Raw genomic sequence first — 11,845 nt, 5'->3', positions numbered from 1 at the left:
ATTTATATATATATGTACGTATATATCTATGTTTTTTATTTTCAAAATAATTAAATACTTACTTATATTTTAACATATATTTTATATTTTATATATACATATATATTTATATATTTTTCTTTATTTTCATAAATGTATTATATATTTTGTTACATAAATTTTATAATCCCAAATTTTATATGTAAATCCGTGCGTATGTCTATTATTCTTCATAATTTCAATGTATATATTATGTACCTTCTATTCTTTATATTTTTGTTTATTTCCTTCATTTGTTTATTGATTTATGTTTTCATTTATATTTTAAAAGAATGTCTTTTTTTTGCTCATTTATTTGATACTTTGCATGTCATTGATTATTTTTTTTATGTACATTAGTTTCGTTTATTTATTTGTTTATATTATTTCTATACCATTGTTGTATTTATTATTGTTATTTGTTAAAACGACATTTATGCATACATCTAATGAAACATCGATTTTTTACTCGAATTCATTAAAAATGAAAAACTTCGAAAACAAAGGCAATACTCGTATTTAGAATCTTCGAAAAGATTGAGCCCTAACGTATTGGGTTCCAATTTTCTTCGTTGAATCTAATTATCGAGAATGCTCTTTAAACAAACAAAATAAAAAGCCTGTCGTCAGGAATTCAATATGTTGTGTCCTAATGTATTGGATGTGACGTATTGATTTCTCGAGATGAAGATTTTTTCTAAAAATTAATGAAGGAAATATTCGAAGTTTAGGATTTTGAGAAATTGTGCCCTAATGTATTGGGCTGCGGTTTCTTCATAAATTTTAAACAATTGAATGTTCTTTTAAATTTTATTACACAAGTCTTTTGGACAAACTCATTTTTAAAGGAATAAAATATCGTGCCTTAACGAATTGGATGTGACATTTTTTCTCCGAAAAGAGAGAGTCTTAATCAATAACTTGATTTAATTAAGGATCGTATTTTTAACTTTCGGCATTTAAACATTAATTAATCAACTTGGTACCAATTTTTGGGCGTTACGGGGGTGCTAATTCTTCCTCGTACGTAACTGACTCCTGAACCCGTTTTTTCTAAGACTCGTAGACCAAAGTTGTTTTTAGGTGATCCAATCACACCTCAATAAAAGATTGGTGGCGACTCCCAATTTTTTTTAAATCGATAATTAATTTTTATTTTGTTTCTTCAAAAAAAATGGTTTCGACACCATACATAGTAGAACTTAAACCCATAATAAATTTCAGAAAAAACCTATATAAAATTCAAATATGAAAGTTTTTGATCCTACAACTTTAACCTTACTATTAAACCAAGTCGTCATTAACTATTTTTTCTTTAAACTAAATGATATATACTTAAAACTATACTTTTACAAAGTAAAATGTATTATTATAAGAGTTCCTTCTAAATATATTAGCTATTAATTTTTACCCGTGATATATATTTGTATAGGGTATTCCTGTCATATGTAGAAATTGTTTTGAATCATGTGCAATTTTCTTTTCTTTGTTAAAAAAAGAAGCAAACACGTTGTTAAAAATATATTTAAAAAATTAAATTCAAGTGGATAAAAATAGGATGTTTGACGAGTTCAATGTATTCTTCAAATGCATGATGATACTTACTTTCTTGTTAAATACAACCCCATTACCAAGAATAAAATAAACTCCCATATGAGCCGAAGTGGAATGTTCTTAAATTACAGTTAAGATAGCCCAAAAAGCGATATCTAGCTTGGGCATTTCCAGCTGTTTACCAGGAAAACCAAAAATAAAGGTTAAACAATGGGACCCTTGTAGTAAAACACAAAAACAGAAACAACAAATCATAACAAAAACCACCATCCTCCTCCCCCTGAATTCCATCAATCATTTCTCCTACTTTTTCTTGTATAAAATCAAATCATCTCCACCATATTAATTCATGATACTGCACCTGCATCTAACTCTGTCCACAAGCCCAGGCCAAGGCCTAAATCAAAGTTGAATTAAATCACCCTTTTTTAAAAACCTTTCATTTTGTACAACCCCTTCTATCATTTATCTTCTTCTACTTGCTTGCGGCAAACAACAATCAGAGTAGCTATAACTTGAAATGGTATGTTGGAATTTGGAATCGTTGTGTTGTTTGTTACATTGGGTTTTGTTTTTCTTTCAATGCTTTATCTTGTTAATGATTGTTTTTTTATTTTTATTTTTTGAAAGGTAATGTTGGTAAGTTTTTTTAAAGACCCAGAATTTGCTAATGTGGATTCAAGTGAAAACGAGTCTATACCTTTTAGAGGAACGATTTTGAGGACAAAAAGTGGTAAATTTTCATCAGTTTCGGAGCCTTGCGTTTCTTGTACCACCTTCAACATCTTGGCACCTATCTACAAGCGATTGGACCAGCAGGTGATTTCTTCTTCTCCTTTCCCTTGTATTTTACTTTCTCTTTCATTGTCATCTTTTTGTTTGTAAATTTTGCTAATTTCGATGTTTCATTTGGGGTGGTGATGGAACAGAATCAGAACGTACGTGAAAGTGATTTCAGAGCATTTTGGTTAGCTAGAAATGAGAGGATTGTAGATTGGTTGCTTTATGAAAGCTCTTCCATTATCTGTCTCCAGGTGGGTTTCATGTGCCCCTTTCTTTTGCTTTCTCTTTCTCATCAGATTGACTTTCGGTGTATGAATTTTTCAATAAGAAATGACTCTTTCCTTCTATTAAGAGCCTTAATTCCAAGTATAATAACATAAGCCTTTCATAATGTGCTTTTTGGTTCAATGATAGGAATTTTGGGTTGGAAATGAAGAATTGGTACAAATGTACGAACAAAGGCTTGGTGCTAGTGGCTATGACACATTCAAGCTTGCAAGAACCAACAACCGAGGAGATGGTACATGTTTTTTCAACTGATTTCTTCTGATGTTGTAGGCAAAATTTTGAAATTTTGCTTACAAATTCCTATATGTTTTCCTGACTATTAGTAAATTAAGCTTAAATAAACTCAAAGTCATTAAAGAATCTGAGAGTTGGACACAAAATTGTTGTAATATTAGTTTGATGCAACTTGCTATTCTTCATTTTGGTGGTTCATGTCTGACTTCTTCGCTGTCAGTCTTTGGGCCTTCCATTTGGCTCGTTTCCTATAGAGTATAGTACACAGAAATATAGCCATTTTTCTCACCTTTCGAGGGCCGAACTTGGTTCCTTTATAGTTCACATATTTTTCTTTTTTCTCTCTCTTTTCAGCTACTAACGCCGGGGGAAGACGATGGGGATATCTTTTAGGCTGTTAGCAGTCCTAATAATGTGTACAGACTATCCTGAAAGATTTAATTCAGTTACTGTGGTGCTTGATGTTTTGTTTTCATTTTATAACTTTTCGAAGTATTCATTACTAGTCTCAAACTTGAGAATTTATGTTAGTTTTTCTACGACAGGCTTGCTGACTGCCATTCACAAGGAGTACTTTAGGGTTTTAAATTATAGAGAGTTGCTCTTCAATGACTTCGGAGACCGTGTTGCTCAGTTGTTACATGTTCAATCGGTCATCCCTTTCTTGCAAAATAATGATGATAGTATGCAACAAGAAATTCTTATTGTGAACACCCACCTGTTATTTCCTCACGATTCCAGTTTATCCATCGTAAGACTGCACCAGGTAGATGTTATCTTCCTCTAGGATATGTCTTCATATGACTCCCCATTTTCTATTTCGATTACTTACCTCTTTTTATGGCATTCTTCGCTCAGGTTTATAAAATACTACAATATCTTGAAACATATCAGAGAGAAAACAAACTCAGCCAGGTGCCTGTCATGCTCTGCGGGTAAGCATAATGTTTGGTTTTATTGTTTCATGATTTCCTCATATGAGCGTGCTCTAATATGTTTTGTATAATGTTTTCGGTGTTGTAGTGACTGGAATGGAAGCAAGCGTGGGCATGTTTACAAATTCCTCAGGTCCCAGGGATTTGTTTCATCGTACGATATTGCTCATGAATATACAGACAGTGATCACAAGGTTAGTACATTTGATTTCACATTTTAGCATCTTTGTATCAATATACCGTTATATTGTTAGAGTATGCAGTGGGTACTGATTAAATGTGTTGGATCTATCATCGTACATCATGCAGTGGGTTAGCCATCGAAATCATAGAGGAAACATCTGTGGTGTTGATTTCATATGGCTCCGTAACCCTAACAAGTCAATAAAACCATTGAAGATAAGTTGGGCTGAAGCAGCTTTCGGTATAATAAAGGTTAGTTCAGCAATTTCCATATTACACTTTTATTCAAACTTTTTCTTTCTAGATTAAATTATAACCTAATGCGTTATAACTACTTGTCTAATCTAATATCCATGCTTCCCTTGTTGATGAAACTGTCAAGTGATTGATTTGGGAATTCGAATCCACTGCTGATCTCTCTAATTCATACCTTCATTTATGTTTCTTATGATTTGTAGCATGATGAGGACATTTGTTTTCTTTACCTTTTTATGTTGCAAATGAATATCACGAATTAACATGCTTTGGACATTAAAAACTTAATATTCCATTTTCTTGGTTCCAGTATCAACTTCAAAAGGCTCAATTGAATGAAAAAGATGCCTTTGACTTTCTAAGGGCCGACAACAATGGAAACTACATAACATATTCGGATTTCTGTGACGCACTGAAACAGGTATTTTTCATTCACTTCCTTGATCTGATTATTATGATGGGAGTGATAAAGATGAAGTTCTCATCGTTTCCTAATCATCTACAGCTAAAGTTAACCAGTCTTTCTCATGGACTAAGTTTCCAGGAGATGAAAGATCTTTGGGTCCAAGCAGATGTTGATGGAAATGGTGTTCTAGACTACGATGAATTTCTAGTATGCATCTCTAATTTATGCCTTTTACCAGTTACAGATTTCCTTGATCAAATGGTGATAAGTTTTGATAACATAATTTGATGTATTTTAGATAATGTAGTATTTAAGCGAATTTTCTCTTGTAAAAAGATTTGAACAGTCACTGTTAAAATGGTTAATAACTGGTTGACATTATTACTGCAGAGAATTTGGTACTGTACATGTTCAGAACATATAGATGAAGATAGCAACTCAGAGGACTCGAACGAAGGCATCACAAAAGAAGCTTTCGGTTTCGCAGTAAAGAATGCGATTCTCTTCCCCCGCGAAGTGGAGAAGGGGATATGGCCCGAGAACTACCACCTTTCCGATCATGCCCGACTCACTGCACTGTTCTCACCGGTTAGGTTACGGTGTTCACAGAAAAGCCTATAGCGCCAGAGAGAAGATAGACTTTGGTAACACATTGTAAACAAAAGGAAAAAGAAATTGTAGTTTTGGGAATATGTTTTTGTATAGTTGAGGAAAAGTTGCTTTATCACATCCAATTTATTCATTTATCGCGAACAAGCACCAAATATAAGTAAATGGAAATGGCATTTAGGTTAGGGGAAAGAAAAATTTTCCAACAATTTGGTCTTACTTTTAAACAAGTTTTAAGTTCATTAAAATTACAATTACTTAAATATATCAAAATTTATGTAATATAGGTTATTACCATACTAATTGATATACAAATGTAAAATATTTTAAATAAATAATGTCCCGTATAAATATAAGTTAGGCATGTATGTTTGTGTTTTATCACTTGGAGCAATCTGCTTCCTTGTTGCATTGGCCACAGGGTGGTAGCGGATTGCATGCATAGCAGTCACCTAGCCGGCACCACATGGAGCATAGTATGCATCCGTAGTTAGGTTTCTTGTATAGCATTCCTGATAGCCTCTCTCCCTCAAAACAAGCCATAAGAAATATTTTACACGCTGATGATATTTATTCATCCAAGTAGTGAACCAAGCCTTGTCTTTAAGTTTCCAACAGTTTGTAGCCAAATAATTATAGACTTCACGTTGGAACACTGGTATGTCCCGTGACGCGGTAGAAAATATATACCGATGATCAAAACCCATTAATCTATGTGCGAGAAGTGAAATCGGGTCAAAAAGAATGGTAAAGAAGTACACCTAAATTAATTTGAACAGAAAATGCTAGTGCCAGAAAGTGATTTGAACATCAATCGAACCAAATTAATCACAACCTTCAAGTTCTGGTCTCTACCGAATCCACCTCAGAGAAATGATCGAAAAACCCTCTTTAAACTTCTTAAAGAGTTTAAAAAAAAGCTTGACTAGACAAGTCAAATTCGAGTAAGTAATAGAGAATGGATCAAGACTGGCCTGTATTCAAATATTCTTATATTGAATAGCCAAATCTTCGGGAGTAATTTAAGGGATTAGAATAAAACCATGATATCGTTCCCACAAAAGATATATGTTTATTTTCACCCTTAAATATATCTTTGACCAAAATTAATTAAAATTATTTTTAATTATATGAGACTTGTTGAGTGTTTTTGTGAGTATCTCCCTCAAGGAGGTTAATTTCCCTATTTATATGATACGGTTTCTGGATGCGACGTCCTAGGTAGGCCCCATGCATGTCAACATATACCCTATTCTAAGGTTAACACGTGTTCCCTAAGTGTGGATTTGCTTGCATGATGATGCGAATCCACCACGTGCGAACTCATGTAAGCGAACTATGTAGGCTATCACTATTGAAGTCAAGTTGGTCCCAGTCGAGTAAGTGGGTAGCAAGCTGGTAATGGCGAATACCATAACAATTTTTCCTCTACTTAGTTCGAAGTAAATCTTCTGATAAGTTGACTAAGTGAAGTAGGGGATTTTTAAAAATGAAAATTATTGTATACGCCTTTCGTTTAAAATTATAATATACGTTTTCACATGTGTTAAAAGGAGGTATAATGGTAGGAAGTTTATTGGGGCATTCATTCTTTGATGTGAAGGAAACGATAATGAAGAGGTGGAAGAAGAAAAAGACACCACTAATCCCAATGATACCTGTACATGCCCGCATTACAGACAGGCCCGTACGACCCAATTAATAAAAACAAATAGAGGCCCAAACCTATGTGGCCCAAACCCAACTGAGGCCCAAACCAAACAGAAGCCCAAAGCAGATTCGGAAACCCCTAGGGTTTCTGGGGCAGATCCTCGCGCCGCAACCATCAGCAAGAGCCGAATCTTCATACCTGCACGAAAATGGAAACAAACAGTATATGGAAAATAAAATCAGAGATTTGCAAATCAAATCAAAAGAAAACAGATATTGTTTCTTCTTTTAATTTTTTCATATGGCTATATAAAGCCATTGACAATACTGTAAAGGGATCCGATTTTTGAAACACAGAAATAAAAAGACTTGTACTTTGGCAATACAGAGAATAATTCGATCAAAAAGGTTGATACTTGTTTTTTTGTTATATTTATTTTTTGTATCTTTTATTTTACATACGAATAAACAAAAATAATAGAAGAGAAGGAAACTACCTTTTTGTTTCTGAAACGCCATAAGGTATTCCGAGGATCGTCTCCGATGACAGATGACTAGAAACCGAAAAGTTTCTAGGGTTTTTTCTAGTGTTTTTTCGTCGATTTTGGGGATCTTTAGCCCAGATTTGGGCATAAGGGGGGTCGAGATGGCTAAAAGAGAATTTTTTCCCTTTTCTGGCCACTGCAGGCGGTGGTGCCGGCACCGGAGATCGGCGGCCGGAGCGGTGGCCGGTGACCGGCCGATGACCGACCGGTGGTCGGAGGACTGAGGGACTGAGAGAGTTTTTTTTTGAAGGATTTGGTTTTTTTTAAAATGTTTTGAAATGAAATTTTTGTTTTAATCTTGGCTTAAATAGCCAATTGAAAACGGCGCCGTTTTGAGGGAAGGATCTGCGTGTCGACCCAACACGGACCCAGGATCCGCGTGTTTTTCATGCGGAGGGTCAAATTGCGCTTTTGGCCCCTTCGCCTTTTAATATGTTTACAATTAAGTTTATTTGCTTTTCTAAAATTCGCCTTTAATTTGTTTTTAATTTTAATTTAGTCCTCTCTGAACGGCATCGTTTTAGAGGAGAAGGGAAAATTGCCCTTCCAGCCCCTCTATGTAATTCTCGCGTTCAATTTAATCCTCTAGATTTTATTTATTTGCAGATTTACCCTATATTTTTACTTACAATTCAATTTAGTCCCTTTTTCATATTTTCTTTAAAAATCAATATTTTTTTTGATAATGCAATTGTTTTTATCTTATCTTATAATTCTCATATGTAATTATTATAATTTTGTATAAATATGCTTTTAAAAAACATGTATTATGTTTTATTTTGAAATTATTATTATTTCGCATACTTATATATATATATATACTTGTTTTATTTATTTAATTATTTTTGGTATTATTTATTTCAAACCTATATATACTTTTATGTATACTTGTATGCACTTTTGTTATTTATTTTAATTATTCGCTTATCAATTTATGTTTGCATATTGTTTATTATTATCTTGCCCATTTATTTGATATTTTGTATGTCATAATTATTTATTTATTCATTTATTCATATTATTTCTATGCTATTGTAATATTTATTATTGCCTTGTATATTTAATGTAGCATCACATCATTTTTTTACTTGATTTCAAACTTTCCAAAATTAAGATAAATGCTTGTATTTAGGATTTTCAAGGAAATTGAGCCCTAACGTATTGGGTTCCGATTTTCTTCGTTAAATCTAACAATCTAGCAATTTCTCTTTAATCAAAAAAATAAGAGCTCATTATTGGGAATTCAACACGTTGTGTCCTAACGTATTGGATGTGACGCATTGATTTCTCGAAATGAAGATTTTTTTTTTAAAAAACAATAAAGGAAATATTCCGAGTTTGGGATTTTAAAGGAATTGTGCCCTAACGTATTGGACCGCGATTTCTTAAATCTTGGATAAATGGATATTCTTTTAATTTTTTTTCATTATACGAGTATTCTGACCTTATTCATTTTGGAGGAAATTAGAATGTTGTGCCCTAACGCATTGGGTGTGGCATTTTTGCTTCTCTGAATTGAGAAGGGTCTTAATACGCAACGTTTTAAGTTTTTAAAGATTATATTTTTAAAATTTTCGGCCTTAAGACACTAATTAATTAATTAGGTACCAATTTTGGGCGTTACGAGGGTGCTAATCCTTCCTCGTACGTAACTGACTCCCGGACCCGTTTTTTCTAAAATTCGTAGACCAAAGCCGTTTTTTTAGGTGATCCAATCACACCTCAATAAAAGATTGTGGCGACTCCCAATTTTTATTTTTTAAAGTCGACAACCTAAAATTTTTATTTTAAAAAAAAAATGGTTTCGACAGCTTGGCGACTCCACTGGGGACATAAAAAAGAGAGTCGAGCCATAAAGTTGATTAATTTTTATCTTATGGTCGAGAAAAATATTGTTTAAAAAAAAACTCATGACATCCTTTCGCATTCATTATTTTATTGCTTAAATTATTTTGCATTATACATTACATGTACTGAATAATTTTTACCCTCTAAGTGGGAGTGAGAAGCTATTCCTTCGTGAGATTTTCACCTCCGTATAGGATAGTGGATCGCTTTCGGGATACATCGATACCTATGCCTTCGTGAGATTTTCATCTCCGTATAGTCATAGGGAAAATGTGTCCCCCTGAACCGAACTTGATCTATATGAGCCTATAATAGGTGAGGATTAAGGAATCTGCTAGTTTGGGTACCTTTACTTTAGAGCCAAACCGCATATAATGAGCCTTAGAAGCTTGCCTTAGGTAGAACTACACTAAACCCTAGTAAATGTCCTAATAGACGTTTTACTCTTCTTTGATTATATGCTTGTATTGAATACTGACTCTTGTGTTTTATTTTGTTTGCATGACATGGCATTTCATTTCATTATAAAAGGCGTCAGTTCAGATTCGGTTGCTAGATAGAAAGTTTGACATGGAAAAAGGGTTTCTTGATAAAGTGGAGGACAATGCGGCTGTCCGAACTTGGTCTGAAACAACGCAGCAAGAAAAGGGTGATAGCCTGGCCGATGGGTATGTATCGAAATTATGGGATTTTACTCGCATCAGTGTGGCTTAAAATAATTTGCAGGAGTTGAAAGAAATTTGGGATCAGTGGAATAATGAGGTTAGGCAGTTATTTTACGACAATTATAGGGACTTGCCTTATTTGCTTGATGTGAAGGTAGACAAACATTTGTTTCGAGCCCTCGCCCAGTTTTGGAATCCTGCTTACAGTTGCTTCACGTTTGGAAATATCGATTTGGTACCTACAATAGAGGAGTATGTTGCTTTACTCCGATGTTCAAAGTTTCAAGTGGATAGAGTCTACTCGAGAGCGGTAAATGTGCCAACCTTTTCAAAGAAGCTGATCGGTGTAACAGGGATAAGTGAGCAGTGGGTCGCTGCACGAGTTAAGCAAAAGGGGGACAACAAGTGCATTCCTTGGAGGAGCTTGAAGGATGCAATTCTCACACACCCAGACGTAAAAAAGAGGTTAGATATCTTTGCTTTAAGTATATAAGGCTTGGTTATCTTCCCTAAAGCCTTGGGGCATGTGGACGAAACAGTCACTGATTTATTTGATTGGCTTGATAAGAAGGTTACACTGATTCTGGCAATTTTGGCAGAAACCTTCAGGTCATTGAGTGCATGCCGAAAGACGGGTGAGGGTAGATTTATTGGATGTGCGCAGCTTCTACTCGTATGGTTTCACAGTCACTTTTGGAAAGTGGATAAAGTTTCGTATCGGGTCTTCTCTAAAAATTATTCACCACTAAAAGAGATAGTTGTTACGCCGAGGAGGGATGACATTTCGGAGGAAAAATGGATGGCAATTCTTCAAAATCTTCAAAAGCAAGATGTTGAGTGGAGAACTCCTTGGTTACTTCCAGATGAGATCCTATATAGGTGTGGTAATTTCGATTGGGTACCTTTATTGGGTATTTGGGGAGCTGTCGGATATGCCCCATTATTGGTGCTAAGGCAATATAGGTCAAGGCAGTTTATACCTGCGACCCAAGGGATAGCTGATTGTGATTTCATACAAAGATGATGGTTATAGAAAGAGGATTCAAGAAATGTCCAATGCGTGGAAACAGACTCACATAGAATGAAGAGGTTAGGCGTGTAAATATAAAACTCTTGAGTATTATGGATGGTGGGCTAGGAGGATTAATGATAACACACCTAAGTTAAATCATGAGGATGACCAGTCAATAGAAGAGCATTTGCGAGTCATCCCTTCGGAATTGGAAATTGTAAGACAAGATTTTGAGAGAAAGAACGCGGATTTGGAGAAAAGGATAGAGCAAATGGAGGCGGAAAAGACGAACTTGAGATTGGACATAGACATTCAGAAGCTTGAGAATGAGAGGTTGAAGAAAGAGAAAAATAAGGCTGATGAGGAACTGGGCAGTCTAAAGACGGATTATAAAAAGTTGTGTTTGTCAATAAGAATCTGAAATGGAAAAGACGTCGAAACAAAGGCGGCGTAAATCCAAGAAGAAAAGGACAAGGCCGATAGATGGGAACAGAAATTTCAAGAGATGCAAAGGCGTAACGAGGTTTTAGAAAAGAGTTTGTCAGAAAGTCAAAAGGAAAAAGGACGAGTTAAAGGATAGGGTGATCGTGTTGGAAAGATCTCTTCGTCAGTATCGAAGCCGAAACTCTACGATAGAGTTGAAAGCAAGCCTAAGCAAGATTGAAGAAATGAAGGAAAGAATCGAAGAGCTAGAAACGGTGTTGCAAAATTGTGAGATCCGGATCAAGCACTTCAAAGTAAACGAAAGTCGTAATAATGAACAGCTCCACCACTTTCAGAGTCAAGTTAGGAGCAGAAATCATCTTATGAAGGAAGCTATGGTCCAGATTCGAGAAGTAGCTGATTACGTACAGACTTTA

The 11,845-nt window shown here is 34.7% G+C and overlaps 1 protein-coding gene across 4 annotated transcripts; it reads left to right on the top strand.

Moving 5' to 3' along the window:
• The first annotated feature begins 1,768 nt into the window (after positions 1-1,768).
• LOC105795406 (uncharacterized calcium-binding protein At1g02270) lies at positions 1,769-5,398 on the top strand. 4 transcript variants are annotated; one of them, XM_012625027.2, is made up of 11 exons: positions 1,772-2,095; positions 2,203-2,391; positions 2,502-2,606; positions 2,770-2,875; positions 3,423-3,643; positions 3,736-3,812; positions 3,901-4,006; positions 4,122-4,247; positions 4,561-4,671; positions 4,795-4,863; positions 5,047-5,398. In XM_012625027.2, the coding sequence occupies exons 1-11, from the start codon at positions 2,093-2,095 to the stop codon at positions 5,275-5,277; spliced, it is 1,344 nt and encodes a 447-aa protein (XP_012480481.1). In that variant the 5' UTR covers positions 1,772-2,092; the 3' UTR covers positions 5,278-5,398. The 4 variants fall into 4 exon arrangements, with proteins under 4 accessions (XP_012480496.1, XP_012480481.1, XP_012480473.1 ...); XM_012625019.2 differs by having other exon boundaries at positions 1,773-2,095; positions 4,756-4,863; XM_012625042.2 differs by lacking the exon at positions 5,047-5,398 and having other exon boundaries at positions 1,769-2,095; positions 4,788-4,860.
• The last annotated feature ends 6,447 nt before the right edge of the window (positions 5,399-11,845 follow it).

Source organism: Gossypium raimondii, chromosome 7 (genome assembly GCF_025698545.1).
Source record: "Gossypium raimondii isolate GPD5lz chromosome 7, ASM2569854v1, whole genome shotgun sequence".
Taxonomy (NCBI): Eukaryota; Viridiplantae; Streptophyta; class Magnoliopsida; order Malvales; family Malvaceae; genus Gossypium; species Gossypium raimondii.
The sequence above is the reverse complement of the archived record's forward strand: the minus strand, read 5'-3'. Positions and strand labels throughout refer to the sequence as shown.

Excerpts from the sequence above, each read along its gene's own strand:
- LOC105795406 (XM_012625019.2), top strand. Across the intron at positions 2,607-2,769 it reads CTTCCATTATCTGTCTCCAG|GAATTTTGGGTTGGAAATGA; the intron begins GTGGGTTTCATG and ends GTTCAATGATAG. Across the intron at positions 4,007-4,121 it reads ATACAGACAGTGATCACAAG|TGGGTTAGCCATCGAAATCA; the intron begins GTTAGTACATTT and ends TACATCATGCAG.